The following is a 19,706-nucleotide window of genomic DNA, read 5'->3' as shown; positions in this document are numbered from 1 at the left end:
AACTGCTGGAAAAGTGATAGAATAACCAATTTTTTAATTTAAAATTTTATTTTCAAGTTATCAAAGGAACTTTATGCTTGTTACAGAAAGTTTGGAAAACATAGAAGCGAATAAAAAAATACGTATGGCATGCTTAATGGACACAATCCAGAATAATCACAATTAATATTTAGAAATATTAACTTCCAATGATTTTCTCTGAACATAATCTTGTTTTTTTTGTTTTGTTTTGTTTTTTGCTTTTTTTGTAGGGAGGGGGTGTTTGGTTTTTGGCTTTTTGAGACAGATTTTCACCGTGTGTAGGCCTGGCTGTCCTGGAACTCAGTTTGTAGACCGTGCTGGCCCCTAACCCATAGAGATTTGCCTGCCTCTGCCTCCTGAGTGCTGGGATTAAAGGTGCACACCATCAGGCCTGGCTTGAATATTATCTTTTAGTAGCCAATAATTAGTGTTCTTACAGCTTATACAGAACACACTCTGAGGTACTAGGAGCCAACCTCACGTTAAAATCTTGTCTTTGCCATTACTGTGTGACTTGGGTAAATGGGTTCTCTGAGTAGCAATTTCTTTCACCATCTGTGCACCATGGCTCCTGGATCTGTCCCAATGATGACTGGACAGGACATTTGCAGTGGACAGTTCAGGGCTTGTCGTAGAGCGTCTACTCATCAATAATCAGCCGTGATGCAAAGCTTTGCCTTTTCTGATTTCTTGAAGCAATCTCCAGAAATAGACTTGATTTGGGGGTTCAGGGGCATAAAAACCACAAGGCTGCTACAGTTTTCCCAAACGGAAAGGAAACATTCGAGCAAGACGTTGTGGCTCTGGTGCCACAGCTGTGCCTATTTGTCTCCAAACTCTTTCAGGCTCTCTTTATGTCGGGCAGTTTTTAAACACAGTAATTACAGCGCATTTGCGGTTCCCTCGATGCTCCATCACCCACATTTTCCTCTAGGGCTAAAGCTGTCACACACAGCATTTGCCAGATTAACTTAGCTGTTTCCTCGGGGTGAAATGTTGGAACCATGTACATTTTCACTCATTGATCCATTGATTTATTCATTCATACAATAGTTCCTGAGTACCTTCTCTCTGCCACGCATTGGGCTAGGCTCCAGGTCACTGAGGCCCACAAGAGCAGTGCATTCCTTACTTCTGGCTCCGAGACTGGCAAAACAGTAATGGAAGCAGACAAGCCAAACTTCCCACCTTGGAGTTGTGAGGCAGTCCCTCACCCTGACCCGACCTTTGCTCTCAGCTGTTACGGTGCATGCTTCTCTTGGGGGCCCCTCCTGAAGGACTGGAATGTCTGCTAAGGTGTTCTGAGGACTTTCCTGAGATGTGAGCTGTATCTCCTGCGCTGACAGAGCCTGACAAGGGGCCCTTTGTGCCCTGCGAGTCCTTCTCCAAGACTTGGGTTTTCCCTGGTCCCCACTCCCAAAGGCTGCTGCTTTCCTTTTGCATCCATGGCACCACATCTTTTCCTTATCTCTTCTTTCAGTAAGGCCCTGCACTGGCTCTGGGCATGGCCTCCACTGTGGCCACACTGTCTAACTTTGCCTGCCCTGTTCTCAAGATTCAGGTTATAGTCTGTGTCTGATGGGGCGCCTGGCTTTGAATTCTCAGAAAACCCATGTGGCCTCATGCTTCATCCTGATTTTCTCCCTTCCATAATTATCTCACCTGGAGGGGACAGTTCTGACCGCAGTGTGAACGGACGGGAGTGTAAGAGAGACAAGAGGCAGGGACACCCATGAGGAGGCTGCTGCAACCGCTCAGACAGAAGGCAGAGGCTCACCAGATGCAGGGACAGCGGGGAAGGCAAGGGGAACAACATCTCATTGTAAGAGCCACAAGACTTTAGGGTTGGACCAGCTTTAAGAGAGGAGGAAGATGGGCTGTTTAAGTCTTGACGATTTTTCAAGCATGAGTGAGTGAGGGTGGCGGCAGCTACTGAAGCCAGAGACAGCAGGATTGTCAGGTGTGGAGGGAGAGAGAGAATAGCTGGGCAGAGAGGGACTCTTTCCGGTACCACGGACAGCTCCACGAGTTTTTCAAAGGCCTCCGGCTGCAAGACTCTTTTGTCACTGGTTCTTGACATTGGTGGCCTTAGAATCAATACAGCAACTTTAACACCGCCCTCCCCCATCAGCCTTAGTAAGGAGCAGTGACTCAGCACTCAGGAGGCAGAGACAGGCAGATTTTTTTGAGTTTGAGGCCAGCTGGTCCACACAGGACAGCCAGGGCTACATAAAGAGGCCATCTAAACAACAAAAAAAGTATGGCAGCAATGAAAAATTGAAAGCAGGGGCTCAAAGAAATACTTGTACATGAATTTTAATGGAAATGTTAGCCACACGAGTCAGGGATTAAAATAATCCAAAAGTCTGCAGATAGGTGTATGGAAAATGTATGTGTATGCACATATAGAATATTTATTTGTAAGCTTTAAGATGGAATGAAATTGAGAAAGACCTTGAGAAGCCAAACACAAGGGGTGCCCCAGTATTTAGATTCAAGGGTGAAATAGTGCTGTAGCTGCCAGGGCTGGGGTAGGGGGTGGGGATCCCAGGAATTAGTTCACGGATATGCTTTCAATATGGAAAGTTCTGGAGCCAAGTGCTTTTGATGGTTTGTACAACAATATGAATGTCCCAAATGCCACTGAACTATGTATTACAAATAGTTAAAATGAGGACTGGAGAGGTGGCTCAGCGGTAAAGAACACTGGCCCCTTTTCCAGAGGACCTGGGGTCATTTCCCACCACCACATAGCAGGTCACAATCATTTTGTCACTCCAGTCTCAGGGACTCTGATGCCCTCTTCTGGTCTCCTCCAGCACCAGGCACACACATGGTATACAAACATACATACATGCAGGCAAAATATACACACACATAAAATAATAAATAAAAATAGCTAAATGGTAAATTTTGTTATATACTTTTTACTATAATAAAAAAAAAATTGTTGATGTCCTCTACACATCCAGGAATCTGAAGAGTTTCTCCGTTCTGTGGGACATACTATAAACACCGACAAAGGTGATCTCCCGTCTCTCAGTCTGAGGCAACAAAAAAGTGGATGGTTATGGGTCTGGAGTTACCCAAGTGGGGATTAGGGCTGGGGAAACTGAGTCTGGGGTTTGAGGAAGATGTCGTTCCTCCCAAGTCCTTCTTCTTCCAGGCTCCGGAACGGGACAAGACCGCAGCACCTTTTGCCCTCAAGCTCACTACGAGCCACGCCTTGCCAGGCCCCAAGAGCTCAGAAACTTGGCGGCTTCCGCGGTTGTCAGGGCCTCGGCTGCCCTCTTCCAAGATGGCCGCCGCCACCTCTGTGACAAGCTCGGTCACGTGGGCGCGCTCACTTGTGAGGTCGCCGGGCCCCGGAGGGTGATTGTCCCTTGCGGGGCCCCGTCCCGAGGCGGTGACTCGTCCCTGTCGACTAGAGCCTGAGTGATCATGGCAACGGGCTCGGGCGGGGAGCGCGGAGCGGCGGCGGCGGCGGCGGCGGCGGCGGCGGTTTGGTCGCGGGCCGGGACGGCGGAGCGGCGGCGGCGGCGGCGGCGGTGACTGTGGCACCGGCACCGGCCCCGAGCGCCATGCGGCGCGGCAGCCCCGTGCGGGAGCCGGCGGCCGAGTGGGAGGCGGCCGGGGCGGCGGCGGCGGCGGAGGCGCGAGCGGCGGGCGAGCAGGCGGGCGCGGGCGCGGCCGGGGAGCCCGAGCGCTCGGCGCGGGACGAGCAGCCCAAGGCCCTGGCCCCGTCCCGGGCGCGGCCCCGCGCCACCGAGGAGGGCGACGTGCGAGTGTCCCGACGCCTGCCGCCCGCGCTGCCCCTGGCCCCGTCGACGCCGGCGGCGCAGTTCTTCTGCCAGCTCGCCAAGGCCCGGGCGCGGGGCTCCGGCCGGGGCTACCGGCGGAACTCGGGCCCGCTGCGGCCGGTCACCGTGGACAGCTCCAAGGCCCGCACCTCCCTGGACGCGCTCAAGATCAGCCTTCGCCAGCTCCGGTGGAAGGAGGTGAGGCCCGGGCCCGCCGCGTGGGCGCAGGGGGGTCGTCCTTCCAGGCCTGGCCCCGGAGCCACTTCCCAGGTCAGCTCAGCCCGTCCCTGCCCTGCTCCCCTACGGCTCCTGGCGTCTGTAGCCATGACCTCTTCAAGCTGTAGATTCCTTTTGATATCATTGACTTCTTCTTCCCCGGCCCCCAGAGCCAGGAACCCACCTTTGATTTTCTTCCTTTAAGTTATACTTGAAGTTTAGTAAACTTTAGTGCTGCTCTTGGGCCACGCTTGTGCTCGACAGCGCCTCGCTACACTCTGCTCCTTAGCTGTGCAACCTTGAGCAAGCTGCTTTTCTTCTTTGGCCGGTTAACCTCTGTGAAGTGAAGCCGGTTCGTTACTATCAGGGAGGCTTACTGCCTAATGATCGCACAAGTGTTCAGTAAGTGAGGATCTCTTATCACGCTTCCTTCCTCCACACACCGCCACCGCCACCGCCACCGCCACCGCCACCACCGCAGACACGGCTGTGTGATTCAGGGGATGTAGCAGATGACAGCAAGTGGAGGATGAAAGCATGAGTGAGGGGATGAATCATTCGCGCTTGAATTTGTTGTAGTCCTTTTTAGAGTGTGGAGCAAAGCCGTCTGACTTTATTCATAGCGTAGAAGCTATTGGCGAGCTTTTGGGAGTGGTCTAACGATTATAGGTGCCGAGCCTTGTGCTGAGGCTGTGGTAGATAAAAAGTGCTTTAATGAAGTTGGAAACTGGGGAGATGACCACAGGAAGGTCCGCTCTGGTCAAAATGTTGATGTCCCAGAGGAAGAGTTTGGTTTGGAGGAAAACCAAGAATCAGGTGTGTGTTGGGGGGGGGATGGCTAGCTCCTCAAAATCTCAGGTATCAGAGTCCCCTCAGTCTTGACTTTGACCCCCTGGAAATGGGTAGGATTGGGAAGACTCTCAGTTCTACAGTGCCTAAATTGTAGATCAAGTCTCATGTCCAAAGACGGGAGGGCCAGAAAGGTAAACTTAAACTTGTCTTAGTGAAAAAGAGTCTGGGGGTAGAAACTGGCTAAGAACTCAGCAGGCTAGCCAGCTAGGGCCTGTGCTCAGCTTAGCCCAGAGAAGGGACAGGAAGCAGGCTTGATGTTGCTCAGCCAACCCAGCACAGGTTCGTTCGCTTATTTTGTAAATTTCTACTGTGTTGATACCAAGCTCTGTGCTGGGCCTGGGAATTATACTCAAGATGTGCACTTAAGTGTTCAGTAGGGGATGAAACACAATGAGTAGTCCCAGTATTGACAGGACCATTGCTGCTGCTGCTGCTGCTGCTGCTGCTGCTGCTGCTGCTGCTGCTGCTGCATTAAATACCCCTCTCCTAGCTAGCTACTTGCATGGCTTTCTCTGTTTCCTCTTGAGACCTCTGATCATATGACACATCCTGAGAGAGGTCTCCAGCCCTTGCTGCCGTTAGCTTCATGGCATGAACCCCTACCTGCCATTGTGTTGTATTTACCTATCGTCTGTTTCGCTCACCAGAATGTAAGCTCTTCACGGGCAGGCATTTTGTTTTGAAACTGCTATACTCAAAGCTGTCTGGCAGATGGAAGCTGCTCAATAAACATTTGTTGGATGCATGAACACGGTATGTGATGAGTGTTTCTGTGTGCTGTGGGAGGCAGACGAGGACAACTCTAGTACACCTTCCTGGGGGAAGCGAAGCCCAAACGAGTCTTGAGTGTCGACCAAAGTGATTTAGCGGTGTGGACTTTGGTTCCCTGGTAGAGGGAGCATCATGGGCCGAGCAGAGTGCGCTCAGTGCTTTCTAGTAGCACTGTCCAGCTGGATCACAGAGTGGGAGAGGGAAGGGTGAGGGGTAAGGCAGTACAAGTAAGCCAGGGTCAGACTGTGTGAAGGGACTTGGGCCCATTCTTGAGAGGGAACCTTGCGGGCCATTGCAGAAGCCTAAGAGTCTTCAGTCCATCAGCTGGACTACTGTGGAATTCTTCAGGCCTCCCTTTGCTCATCTGAACAGTGAGGACAGGGAGAGAGACTGAGGCTCCTAGCCTACCACTATCACTACAGAATGGCCATGCTAAAGCCTTGTACCAGCGAGCCCAGAAGAGCAGGCAGCTTCCAGGGCCCCACCTTGACTGTCCTTCCCAGCCCAGGCATGCCTCTGTCACTTGGAAAACATGTTGACATGGAGGTAAAGATGCTCATTCTAGCATATTTGAACATAGTTCACTCCCAACAAAAAGCCCTTACTGTGACTTACTGACTTGCTCACTGTCACCCTTCCTAAGGGCATGGTGGTATTTGACTTTTGCCCCCGGTGGTCCTGCTCAAGAGATACTCATCAAATAAGTGGGGGATGTTGCTAGCACAACACATATGCTGTTGGCACACTAAGATGTGGGGTTTGAAACACAGCCTCCAGAACCCTGCCTATCCTTCTGACTTTATCCGATGATAGTTGTATTCTTAGCATCTAAAGCAGAATCAAATGTATGACAAGTAACATAGATGAACTGGGTACTAACAGTGCAAACACACAACCTCAGTCGGCTCAGTTTCCCATCGCTTATGGGAGGGGGCAGTGTTGGGACAGGATCCTCTCTAGCTTGAGGAGAACCTCTCCTTGGGGTGGGTGGGGGTGACTGTGCAGCAGTCCCCTGAATGGTTAGCTGTGCTGCTGTAGAGTGTGGGAGCTCCCACCGGCTGACTTGGGTGGAGCTGAGTGGGTTAGCCCAGGAAAGAAATATCGGTCCTGGCCAAGAGTGGTGGCAACCGCCCCTGATCCCAAGACTTTGGAGGCCAAGGCAGGAGAAGTACAAGCTCAAGGCAAGCCTGAGCTACATAGCAAGAACTTGTCTCAAAAAAGAAAACAAATAAATGAAAGAAGGCCATGACTGCCAGTCAGTGCGAATGCTCCCTCGCTCTCCAGGTGTGTAGTAAGAACCTTCTCATCATGGTCACAGGGGGCCTTGAGCTAGTCCATGAATCCAGACATGTGCTCAGCTGCTGGGTACACACTTCCCCTTCTCTTTTTGGTTCTCTTTTTTCGTTTCACCTGTATCTAAAACCCACAGTGATGCCCACAATAATAAACCCTTAGCCAGCTCTTACTCTACGCCAGACGAGTGTTCACACCTCCTGACCACACGCTACAGTGAGTGCATTTGACAGATGGGAAGACTGAAGTACACAGAGGCTAACTGACATAGGGTCCTCTAGTGAGTTAGAGGCAGAGCTAGCATTTGAATCAGACATTCCACCTGCGTCCAGGCGTCAGCTCTCTGCTCACCTGCAGACCGCAGCAGTGGGTAGGAATGGAATAGGCTCCTTGTTGGGCAAGAGCTCTCACGGAAGAGGCACAGAGCGGCAAACAGATGGACACAGTTCTGTCTGGAATCTGAGTGGGCAAAGGAAATTTCACACAGTGGGGACAAGGCAGAGAGTCTTGGTTTTTCAGATACAGGAAGGACCAGCCCAGACAGACAGCTGCAGACCATGCCAGGAAGCATGCATTCCTGTCTGCACTGCCCTGCAGCTTGTGGCTTTATGTAGACGCAGCTTCCTTTGCCCACCTTCCCTCATGCTAACCTTAATGGTTAAGTTTTCAGTCACCCGGTTCTGGGCAGATCTAATTCACCTGTGTCCATAGCAGGTGTTAATTTTTTTTTTTTTTCTGCAAGAGCAAATCCACAGATGGTCTGAAAACTTGTAGGTATGAATAAAGTTATTCCAGGCTGGCAGAGTCAGGAGTCCAAAACCACCACTGATGAAGCCAGATGGTTCCTGGCTCACATTTGGAGACTCCATAGAAAATTCTCTTCCCATCTCCTACATGCCTGGCTTGTTTGCTTTTTCACTTGTCTCCTGCATTGTCTCTTCTACCTTGGAGAAAAGACACCACAAGGAATAGATGTTGATCGTGTCAGCTACCTTCCTTGGGGATATCAGCTGTGGATGAACGGTTGCCTTGATGCCACGGACACCCCTTAACATGAACAGGGGCTCTGAGGGATTGGATAGTAGGACATTTGTTGGCAATGGATTGCCTAGACCTTGTCCCGGGAGCGAACTCTGTCTCAGACACTCCAGGAGATCTTGGAAGGTACCGGCCTCTCTTCAGCACATGCACACCACTGCCTTAACACTCGTACTGTGTAAGGTACTATTTATTAGGTATATGTGCTGGGTATGGTACCAAGTGCTTAGTGCTTATTTAGAGTGTGTTGGGGAGCTGGGGAGATTGCTCAGCAGTTTAGAGCACTGGCTGTTCTTCCAGAGGACCTAGGTTCAATTCCCAACACCCACATGGAGGCAAATAACTGTAACTCCAGTGCTAGTAGATGTGATGCCCTCTTCTGGCCCCTGTCAGCACCGTATGACCACGGCGCACAGATAGACATGCAGGCAAAACACCCATACACATAAAAATAGTAAAAAAAAAAAAAAAAAAAAAAAAAAAAAAGAATGGATTGAGGGGCTAGCGTAATGGCTCAGTAGAGTGGGTAGAAGCGCTTGTCTCCAGGCCTAATGACCTGGAGTTTGATTCCTACAACCCACATAGTGGAAGATAAAAACAGACTATTGACCTCTGTGTCTCCACACAAACACTCTGGCATGTCCACATGCACACACACACATACACACAGACAGAGAGAGAGAGAACAATGGGGGTTGGAGAGCTAGCTCAACAATGACTAGAACTGACTGTTTTTCCGAATACCTGGGTTCAGTTCCGAGCATCCATGATGGTTCACAACCGCAATTTTGGTTCCAGCAGGTCTGGCGCCCTCTTCTGGCCTCCACTCCAGGCACATATGTGGTATACAGACATGCATGTGGGCAAAACACTCATATACACAAAGTAATCAAAAATAAATAAATGACTATAATTGTAAAGCATTTAGAAAATAGCAGATACAACATTTCCTGTGGGTTTTTTTATTTCTTCTCACACTAACCTCAGGCAGAGGGTGTCATCATCTCCAGTTTAGACAAGAGAAACCACGGTTGGAGGGAGGTTGGTACAGGCCTAGTCCAAGGTGACAAGTGACAGAGCCACACAGGGCTAGAGTTTGTCACCTAGTTTCCGATCCTGAACTATCTTTTTTTAACTCTTCCCTTGCTACAAGGCATCCTGCAATGAGTTAGGCTGTTGCCTCACCATCATTCTCCCCAGATAACGCTGGAAGAGAGGCAGGCCCAGCATCTACACTAGAGAGAGTCAGGTTAAGTAGCAGCAGCATTCCAAAGCTCCTCTTGTGGGTGTTTTACAATTCTCCACCTCCTATCCCTCCCGTTCCCCCATCCAACCTGTAACTCTCCAAGGACAGCGGAGTCACTCAGAGCCAGGAGAGCAACATTACAAGCAGCACTTAGAAGAAAACATGCTGAAGTGCACCCTGCCAGGCAGACAGCGCCCACTCCTTCCAAGTCCTGTCTCACCAAGGCACAGAGGCAATCCCCATCCCCGGGCTATCTGATGGCCCCCTCCCCCCTCTCTTCCCGCTGTGGAATGTTATAACAATTTGCATCTCTGAGTCCTTCTGGAAAAAGGCAGAGTAAGAAATGAAAACCAGGGTGCCTTGCCCTCCCCCTCCCCTTTCCAGTTTCAATGATAGTGCAATTTATGTCGTAGTTTTGAAAAGAGCATTGTACTTGAGAACAGTTTATACCCCACTCCATCAAATGTTCTCCTTCAGCAGACATGTTATTTTAACGTATAATCCGCCAGAATTTCCCCTTCGCTAGTTAAACTTGTCATCACATAAAAATCACAATTCACTGCTGCTGGTATTTGAACAATACGCGTAATAGCTTCGGCATCCAGACTAACTTCTTAAACAGCCCCTTCAAGACGGTAAATTCCAGGGGTCACGTCCAGGGTCTGTAACTACTGCAGATTAATTTTTTTAAAAAGCAGGTGTGGTGTTTTCTGAGGCCGCTTCATGGGTACAGGATACATGTTGTGCATTGTTAATTCATTTTTGCCAGCAGTTTTCTGGGTCCTGGTTTTCTGTCAGCTGATGATGAGTGCAAAAATCCACCCATACGTTTTCTTTCCCTTTGATATCTATTCCTGAAGAAGAGCCTATTGTGGAAATAATTGCCCTCTTTCAACTGTCTCCTCTAAGGGGAAGGAGCAGGTGGCTGAGGGTTAAAATACTTGCCATTAGAGCTGCTTGGAGTGTGGACTCTATAGACTCCCCGGGCCTCGGCTCCTTAGCTGTGAGGACACTTGCCCGGAGAGGGTGTCTGAGAGGCGTGAAGGAAGGTGTGCGCATCGCTGTGGTCCACAGCTGGGCACATGGCTGGTTTTCAGTTAGCGTTCTTTTCCTTCTATGTGACAGTGAAGACATGGGTCTGCATTTGTGCTGGTTCTATGATCTGTTTCATCAACTAGAGGGAAAAAAATGTCAGTCTGCTAATTAAGCTTATCCCAAGCACATATGACCATCCGTTGTTTCACAGGTATTTGTGACCCGCACGTACACGCTCTGTTTGGGCTCCAGGGATGTGACAGATAGCAGATTTGGTGGTGGTGGCTGTTTGCAGCCCTGGGGAGAGAGCCCTGGATCGTGTGTCTGTGTGTGTATTCAATGTGTTCACGTGTTCGTGCATGTGTGTGCATGTGTGTGTGTGTGCATGTGTGTATGTGTGTTGCTCTGTCTCTGAACTTCACCCTCAGCCTCACAGGAGGCTTAGAGGCTGTGGAAGGACCAACAGTTACATTTTGGGTCAAGGTCCAGCGGATGATTTAGTGTGGGGTGACGTGTTTGTAGGTAGTGTTGGTTTTGTTTTTAATTAGTCATATTCTGGGGAGCTATAACGGTGCTCTCAAGCTGGCCTTCAGTTTGGAATTCTCCTTTCACAAGCCTTTCAGGGCTGGGATTAGAAGCATAAGCCACCACTCCTGGCATCAATTGTGCTTTTGAAGTTCCACGCATTCCCTTAGAATCCGGCTTTTAAAGACTCCATTCTGGACTGAACGTGGCTCTCAGGCTTTGTAGGTCACATCAGTCACCAGAGGAAACTTACTGTAGCATCTATGCAGCATCTGTCCCTTGTCTTTGGGTTCACAAACAAGTAGGTGGCTTCCCCGGGGAGAGCAGCCATGGTACTACAGGCACTGGATGAAGCCTGCATTTCCTGGTTTCTCTGCTCCCTCCTTTCAGACCTCACAAGGAATCTGTTAAAAACATAGACATGGATTTGAATGTTGCCTCTGTCACATGGCTCTGAGGCCCAAACAATCTGCTTCCCCTTTCCCAAGAGGCTCCTCCTCTCTAAAAATGAGCACAGTTGTGAAGATAGTCACACGGGCCTCAAGTACCTGGTACTTTGAACACACGAGGGTGAGCTTAGCTTCTCTCTAATGAATTTCTGACATCTGAAACACACTTTATCACAAATGTTGGTGATGTGAACAGATACATAAGCCTGCTGTTCCTTTAATTCATTTAGGGCTTCCCTTTTCCTTGTGACTGCTTCACGAGACCCTACAACAAAGGCCATGGGTTGGAGGGCTGGAGAGAACATTGGCTGTGTTTCTGTCTTGCTGGGTCAAAGGAGCATCTCTGAGTCCTCCTCTGGCCTTGTGTCCTCAGCTAAGAGTGTGTGTGTGTGTGTGTGTGTGTGTGTGTGTGTGTGTATGCTTCCCTGGCCTTGTGAACCACCACCTAGTAATGTTTGAAAATGAGACCTAGCAGGCATTTCTGGGCCCTTCTCCCCACTGCTTCTGTCGTCTGAAAAACCCCATCATCCTTGAGGAGGCTGGGGAGGGTGGGTGATTGTCCCCCATGATGCACTGTCTGTCCTGGGCAGAGCTTTGCATTTGAAAGCCAGTTCTTCATATTCAACAGAAAAAGTAATGAAGACATCAACTTTTATAAATATTCCATGAATGCTCAAGAAAAATGTATATTCTTTATTTATTGAATGTAATATTTCATACATGACATTTGATTTGTTGGGAATTGCATTATATAAATTTTATGGCTTTAGTTTGTGTCTGATATCATTATTTATTGAAGTTATGCTAATATTACTCTCTGTAATTGTGGATTTCCTATCTTTTGTTATTTTTCTCTCACCATTTTCTTGCTGTACTAGCCTGGAAGTTACACTTTCGATTTTTTATTCTTGTAAAACTTTGTGCTAGAAAATTTAACATGCTAGCTGGCCTTGGGGGGGCAGAGCAGGAAGATCTATGTGTGTTTGAGGTCAGCCTGGTCTACAAAGTGAGTCCAGGACAGTCAAGGCTACACAGAGACACCCTGTTTCAAAAAAGAAAAATTGACATTCATGTAATTTTACATCGCTTAAAATTAGAATCATGATGCTCTTTTTAATTTTAAAAAGAACTTAGTTTTGTTTTGAATTTAAATACAAAGAATTAAGGAAATGACATCTCTTACCTCCTTTTTTTTCCTGTCTCCAACCCCTCCCATGTCCCCTCCTCCTCCTTCCAACCCTCTAACTTCCTTTATGTCTCCTCCCCATGCCCTTTCAAATAGATGGCCTCTCTCTGATTATATATATGCATAAACGCACAACTGTAACCTACTGTCACTTTTATTGCTTGTGTGCATATGATTCCCGGGCTGACTACTTTGAATTGGTTAGCCATTTAGGGGTTCATCCCCAAGAGATGCTAAATTCTTTCTCTCTCAGCAGTCATCAGTTGTCTGTAATTCTTTGTGTAGGGGTGAGGCCCTGTGAGATTTCCCTCTTCTGTCTTAGTATGTCTACTGATGTTTGTCATTGTGTTGTGGTATCATGAATGCAGCTTCCATGTCATTTCCAGGAGGCACAGTGTCACAGCATACTTCCTGGTCCTGTCTTTTTGTTCCCCTCTGTATTTCCTGAGCCTTCGGTGCAGAAGCTGTGATGTGGGTGTATCCATTGAGACTGTGTGATCTCTGGCCTGCTGATCTCTGTGTGATGACCGATTGTGGTTTTCTGTAATGGTCTCCATTTTCTGCAAAGAGAAGCCTCTTTGATGAGGAGTGACACTTATCTATGAGTGTAAGGGTAAACATGATTTAAGAATCATGCTAGCTACACTGGTGGCAATAGGTTCTCTTCTAAGATCTGTCACCTCAGTAGCCCTGGGGAGTTGGCTAGGTTATTGTTATCCTTTTTAATTATGTGTATTTATTTGGGTGTGGGTTTGTGCATGGAAATGCAGTGCCCACTGATGCTAGAAGAGGATGTTGGGTCCCCTGGAATTGGAGGTGACTGTGAGATGTCTAATGTGGGTGTTGGAAACAGACTCTGGTACACTGCTGGATCGATCAGAATGTGCGCTTAATTACTGGTCCATCTCTCCATCACCTCCTCTTCCTCTTCTTCTTCTATTATTATTAGTTCTGTTTATTTAGTCACTTTACAGACTGATCGCAGCCCCCACTCTCTTCTCCACCCAGTCCTACCTCACACCCACCTCCTCTCGTCCCCGCTTCTCGGAAGGGGAAACACCCCATGGGTGTTGATGTACCCTGGCACATCAAGTTGCAGCAGGACTAAACATATCCTTTCCCACTGAGGCCAGACAAGGCAACCTTGCTAGGGGAAAGGGATCCAAAGGCAGACAACAGAGTCAGAGGCAGCCCCACTCCAATTGTTAGGAGACCCACATGATGACCAAGATGATGACATCTACTACATATGTGTAGGGAGTCTAGGTCCAGACCATGCATACTCTTTGGTTGGTGGTTCAGTCTTTACACTGTAGGTTTTCTTGTGGTGTCCTTGACCCCTCTGTCTCCCTCAGTCCTTCCCCCTACTCTTCCAAAAGACTCCAGGAGCTCTGCCTATTGTTTGGCTGTGGGTCTCTACATCTGTTTCCATCAGTTGCTGGATAAAGCCTCTCTGAAGACAGTTGTATTTGTGTGCAAGCATAGCAGAGTATCATTAATAGTGTCAGGTTGGCTCTCTCCCATGGGGTGGGACTCAAATTGGGCCAATCATTGGTTGGTCATTCCCTCAATCTCTACTCCATCTTTAATCCCTGCACTTACTTGTAGGCAGGACAAATTTTGGGTGGAAGGTTAGATGGAGGGTTGGCGTCCCCTCCCTCTACTGGAAGTCTCACTGGGTGACAGGAGGTGGCCACTTCTGGCTCCATTCCTTCTGCTCCTAGGAGTCTCACCTATAGACTCCTAGGAGCCTCTGCTGTCCCAGAGATGCCCCCCTACAATTTCCATTCTCTCTTCTGGTCCTCCCTCCTCCCCATTCCCCCTTCTCTCCCCACACCTGATCCCCACTCCCAGTACCCTCCCTATCCCCTCTTCTACTAGTTCCCTCCCTCCATCTACTTCAGACTTCTATTTTATTTCCCCATCTGAGTGAGATTCAAGCAACCTCCCTTGGGCCCTCAATGTTACTTAGCTTCTTTGGGTCTGTGGATTGAAGCATAGTTATCCTGTACTTTTATGACTAATATTCACTTATAAATGGTACATACACCTTGTGCGTCTTTCTGGGTCTGGGTTACCTCATTCAGGATGATCTTTTCTAGTTCCATCCTAAGTAGTTTCTCATTGTGTAAATGTACTACATTTTCTTTATCCATTCTTAGGTTGAGGACCATCTAGGTTGTTCCCAGTTTGTTACCGTTATGAATAAAGCTGCTATGAACATAGCTGAGCAAGTGTCCTTGTGGTATGGTGGAGCATCTTTTGGGTATATGCCCAGGAGTGGTATAGCTGGGTCTTGAGGTAGAGCTATTTCCAATTTTTTGAGAGACTGCCAGATTGATTTCCAATCAATCAATCTGGATTCCCAATCAATCTGTAGGTGTGTGGGTTGTACAAGTTTTGCATTCCCACCAGCAATGGAGGAATGTTCCCCTTTCTCCACATCCCTGCCAGCATGTGCTGCCAGTTGAGTTTTTGATCCTAGCCATTCTGTCTCAGAGTTGTTATGATTTGTGTTTCCCTGATGGCTTAGGATGTTGAACATTTCTTTAAGTGCTTCTCAGCCATTAGAGATTCCTCTGTTGAGAATTCTGTTTAGTTCTGTACCCCATTTTTAAAATTGGGTTATTTGGTTTGTTGGTGTTTAATTTCTTAAGTTCTTTATATATTTTGGATATTAGCCCTTTTCCAGGTGTAGGGTTAGTGGAGATCTTTTCCCATTCTATAGGCTGCCATTTTGTCCTATTGACAATGGCTGTGCCTTGCAGTAGCTTTTCAGTTTCATGATGTCCCATTTATTGATTGTTGATCTTAGTGCCTGAGCTGTTGGTGTTCTGTTCAGGAAATTGTCTCCTGTACCAAGGAGTTTCAAGGCCATCTCACACTCTCTCTTCTATTAGACTTAGTGTATCTGATTTTATGTTGAGTCTTTGACTTGACTTTTGTGCAGGGTAATAAATATGGATCTATTTGCATTCTTCTACATGCAGACATCCAGCCTTCTTTGCCAAAAATCAAGTGTCTGTGGGTGTGTGGGTTTATTTCTGGATCTTCCATTTAATTCTATTGATCAGCCTGTTTTTATCCCAATACCATGCAGTTTTTATTACTATTGCTCTGTAGTAGAGCTTGAAGTCAGGGATAGTGATACCTCCAAAAGTTTTTATTGTATAGGATTGTTTTAGCTTCCTGGGTTTTTTATTTTTCCATATGAAGTTTAGAATTGTTCTTTCCTGGTCTGTAAAAAAAAAATGGGTTGGAATTTTGATGGGAATTGCATTGAATCTGTAGATTGCTTTTGGTAAGCTGGCCATTTTTACTATGTTAATTCTATTGATTCACGAGCATGGGAGATCTTTCCATCTTCTGATATCTTCCTCAATTTCTTTCTTCATAGACTTGGAGTGTTGCCATACAGGTCTTTCATGTGCTTGGTTAGAGTTACACCAAGATAATTTGTATTATTTGTGGCTATTGTGAAGGGTGTTGTTTCTCTAATTTCTTTTTCAGCCTGTTTATCACTTGTATAAAGGAGAGCTACTGTTTTTTTTTTTTGTTTTTTGTTTTTTTTTTTTTTTTTTTTTTTTTTAGTTATTTTGTATACAGGCAATTTGATGAAGGGTTTTAACAGCTGTAGGAGTTCTCTGGTAGAATTTTTGGAGTCACTTATATATGCTATTATATCATCTGTGAACAGAGATACTTTGACTTCTTCCTTTCCAATTTGTATTCCCTTGATCTCCTTTAGTTGTTTTATTGCTCTAGCTAGAACTTAAGTACTATATTGAACAGATGTGGAGAGAGCGGGCAACCTGTACTGACCCTGATTTCAGTGGCACTGCTTTAAGTTTCTCGTCATTTAGTTTGCTGTTGGCTATTGGCCGGCTGTATATCGCCTTTACTATGTTTAGGTATGTATCTAACATGGAACTCACAGGGCAGTTAGCAGGAGTGTGTTCTTCCTACCATGTGGGTCCTGTGGAATCAAACTCATGGCATTAAGGTTGGCAACAAGCACCATTAACTGCTAAGCCCTCTTACTTGTCCCATTAATCTCTTAGCAACATAATTTTAGAGGAAGTTTTCATATTTTTGTTATTTTATACTTTCTTCAACTTCAAAAGTTAGATATTATTTTAGATAGCTTTGATGTCTTTTGGGTTTACCCATAGTTGCCATTTTCTTTGGTTATTTTACTACTCAGGCTCAGAGTGTTCCCTTGGATGTAATCTTGAGCAGTTAATTTAATGAGATGCTATTTAAATAAATTCTGGTTTTATTTTGCCAAAAATTACTTTTATTTTTCCTCATTCTTAAGGGATAGTGTTATGGCACATATAGTTCATATGGTTCTGTCTTGCTGGTCTCTTGATCCCGCCCTTTGAAGATATTGTGACTTTTCTCACACTTTTGCTGTTGGGGTGAGCCGGAGGTCTTTCTCCTTTTGCTGGTTGGGTGTGCTTTCCTTTGAGTACTCTTAAAGTCTTCTGCTTGTTTCAGATGCCTCTGAGTCACTGAGGCATTTCCAGAAGAGAGGGTTTTCTTTTTGTTCAGCTTAGGATTTAGGGGATTCTATTTTCTAAGGTTTGCTATCCTATCAGTTCTAGAAAGTTCTTAACCATTCTCTCTTGCAATATTCTCTCTTATCTAGTCTCCTTTTGCTATCTTTCTCTTTGGGGTTTAGACTAAGGTCTCAAGCCTTGTTTGATGGTACACTCATGTGCTTGGAACTTAAATCTCTGGCCGTTCTTTGAGGTGTGGGTCTAAAGTGAGGATTTTCATTTTGTGTAACAGCTGCAGAGGCTTCTATGGACCAGAACAGTTAATACTAGTCTTTTATTTTGTTTTGTGTTGTTTTTATTTTATTTTGTTTGTGCGTGTGTATGCTTGTTCATACATGTGTATGTGTGAGTGTGTGTGTCTTTGTGGTACTTTTTTTGTTGTTGTTGTTTTCCAGACAGGGTTTCTCTGTATCCTTGGCTGTCCTGGACTCACTTTGTAGACCAGGCTGACCTCAAACTCACAGAGATTTGCCTGCCTTTGCCTCCCTGGTTGCTGGGATTACAGGTGTGTGCCACCTTGCCTGGCCTTTGTTGTACTTTTTAAAGTCTAGACACAGTATGAATTTTGTCTCCAGACTCTTTTGCAGGAAGTTTTATGATAGGCATCCTGAGGAAGACTTTTCCCTCTTATTTCTCCTTGCCTTCATCAAGGCTGTGACAAAAGAGGTTTTCTTCTAGTTCACCTACTGAAAATATGGCATTTTAGGGGGGCTGGCTCGTATGAGAGTTTCTGGTCTGATTCTCACTTTGCCAGCAGGCGTTCAGAAGCCAGAGCGCTTTCAACAGGCAGGCCATTGCCTAAGTGAACAGGAGCAAGACAGTTACTCAGGTGACTCTGCTGACCGTGGAGAAAGGATGACAGGGAAGACTGGAGGCAGAGAGGTAGGTTAAGATGCTGCTGTAGACTCTGAGTCAGGGTTGGTTATGACACCTGGCATGGGATGGTGATGGGTGGGAAGAGTATCCGTTAAGACTGTTTCCCTGGACCGGCAGTGGCAGGAAGTTCATCGCATTCCCCTGTCAGTGCCTGCCACAGAGAGGTATTCACGATGATAGTGGGCTTGAACGGGCATCACCCGTGGATCTAGTGCTACTTTGGAATGATGTTTTTCTTTAAAGGGAGATGACATAGAGAGACTCCAGGCATTGCAAAGCTCCACGAGAAATGAAGAGCCAGCTGCTGGAGAGCTCTGAAAGCCTCGGATCTGGCAAGGCTCATTTTCCATGATCACTCAGTTTCCTTTAGCTTGTGCACTTGTCACTTTCATCAGGAGTCCCAGGCTGTGTCCGAGAGTGTCACACAAAGCCTTACCATCTTCCTGCTTTTTTTTAAAAGAACATTTTCTCAGAAACAACTAAATATTATGAGTCTCTTAGCACTTTGCAAAGCTGTTCCCCTAATGGCTGTTGTTGCTTGGAAAACTCCCTACTCCTAAGGTGTTTTGTTGGAAAAAGTGCCCTGTGTCTGGGGATCAAAGCGAGAGGCGAATGGTCTCTGCTGTGTGACAGTTTAATAAGTCTCGGATGGCCACTGAGGACTACGGCTGTATGAGTTTATGCAATAGTGCTCTGTTCGAGCGAGCAGAGTATTTCTAGAAAGTGAGGTGAAATAAAGCATACAGAGGCAGCTTTTAAAACCCTGGGCCTGGGAGGTCTTCATTATCACTCAGCAAATATGAGTTGAATGTCAGCTGTTCCCCAAGGTCTTTGAACCAGGACCAAAGCTGTCATTTTATGGGAATTAGAAGGGGGGGCACTTCTTCTTCTAGGAAAAAATATACTAGTCAATATACTATTTATTCTATTATTGACAAATTTGTTGCAGTAGGTTATTAATAGGTTAATGTTGGTTATTAAATAATACTCTGTTGTATCATAATGGAGTATTTGTTGATTTGAACTTGGAATTGAGAAGTAAACAAAAGATGATTGAGTTGCAATATAAAGTTTTAAATTTAACCATTGCACTGATTCTAAAGAAGGATTTCGAACAATTTCCAGTGTCCCAAGCCACCTCTCCCCTGGAAAAGCCAACCTCTGTTTGAAAACACAGGCTAGATGTAGCCTAGATCAGTAGGGCCTTCTGCTTGTCAGTCTTGTCATATTGCCGTGTTAAAATAAGATCCTTGATTGCCATCTGCCAAAAAAGCCTCATTATAAATATCAAATCGCCCAAATGGAAAATAACCTTGTTTGCTTTCTTAGATGGAATGTTTCTCGTTGTTAGTTTAAACCAACAAATCATTTTGTTATGACAGCATGCCAATACTATGTAATAGCTATTGCTCAGAAGTCACACGCTGGAGAGTTAAAAATAAAATATTCTAGTCTGGCCTTTTTGATCTGAGCCCATAGACCCAACCCTTCTGGATGCCAAGGCAGGAGGATCGATTAAGCCCGGAGTTTAAGATCAGCACAGGCAACTTAGGAAGAATCCCCTTCTCCATAATAAACAAGAAAATTCCACGTTACAAAAAGCCTGCCCAGAAGCAGTCTGGTGAGATGAGCCACCTGGGCTGGCCAGCCCGGGGTTTGGTTCTGAATTCTGTCTGAAGACTAACGCGTGGTAAGGAGACAGGAGGGCAACACAGGCTGGGCCAGAGGGATCTAGCAAGACTCGGGAAAAACAGAGGATCTTGGACAAGTGAGGTGGGCAGTCTTTTTGACGGCTTTGACCTCTCTCATTCCTGTTGTTTTCTGGATAATGGAGCG

At 46.6% G+C, this 19,706-nt stretch overlaps 1 protein-coding gene across 8 annotated transcripts in view; it reads left to right on the top strand.

Moving 5' to 3' along the window:
* The first annotated feature begins 3,390 nt into the window (after positions 1-3,390).
* Positions 3,391-19,706, top strand: part of Ttll11 (tubulin tyrosine ligase like 11) — a 224,679-nt gene continuing 208,363 nt past the window's right edge. For 3 of the 8 annotated variants that reach the window (XR_009593829.1, XR_009593828.1, XM_060390046.1), the window contains exon 1: positions 3,395-4,019. Coding sequence is in view for 4 of the 8 variants with exons in the window: in XM_060390046.1 (XP_060246029.1) it covers positions 3,603-4,019 (417 nt within the window). In the remaining 4 variants the exon portion in view is untranslated. Of the gene's footprint in view, positions 4,020-19,706 lie in introns of all 8 variants that reach the window. The other 5 variants (XM_060390048.1, XM_060390047.1, XR_009593830.1 and 2 more) reach the window with 4 other exon arrangements.

The sequence above is a fragment of the Meriones unguiculatus genome, chromosome 8 (assembly GCF_030254825.1).
Source record: "Meriones unguiculatus strain TT.TT164.6M chromosome 8, Bangor_MerUng_6.1, whole genome shotgun sequence".
NCBI lineage: Eukaryota > Metazoa > Chordata > Mammalia > Rodentia > Muridae > Meriones > Meriones unguiculatus.
Note: the sequence above shows the minus strand (reverse complement) of the source record. Positions and strands in the feature narration are given on the sequence as shown.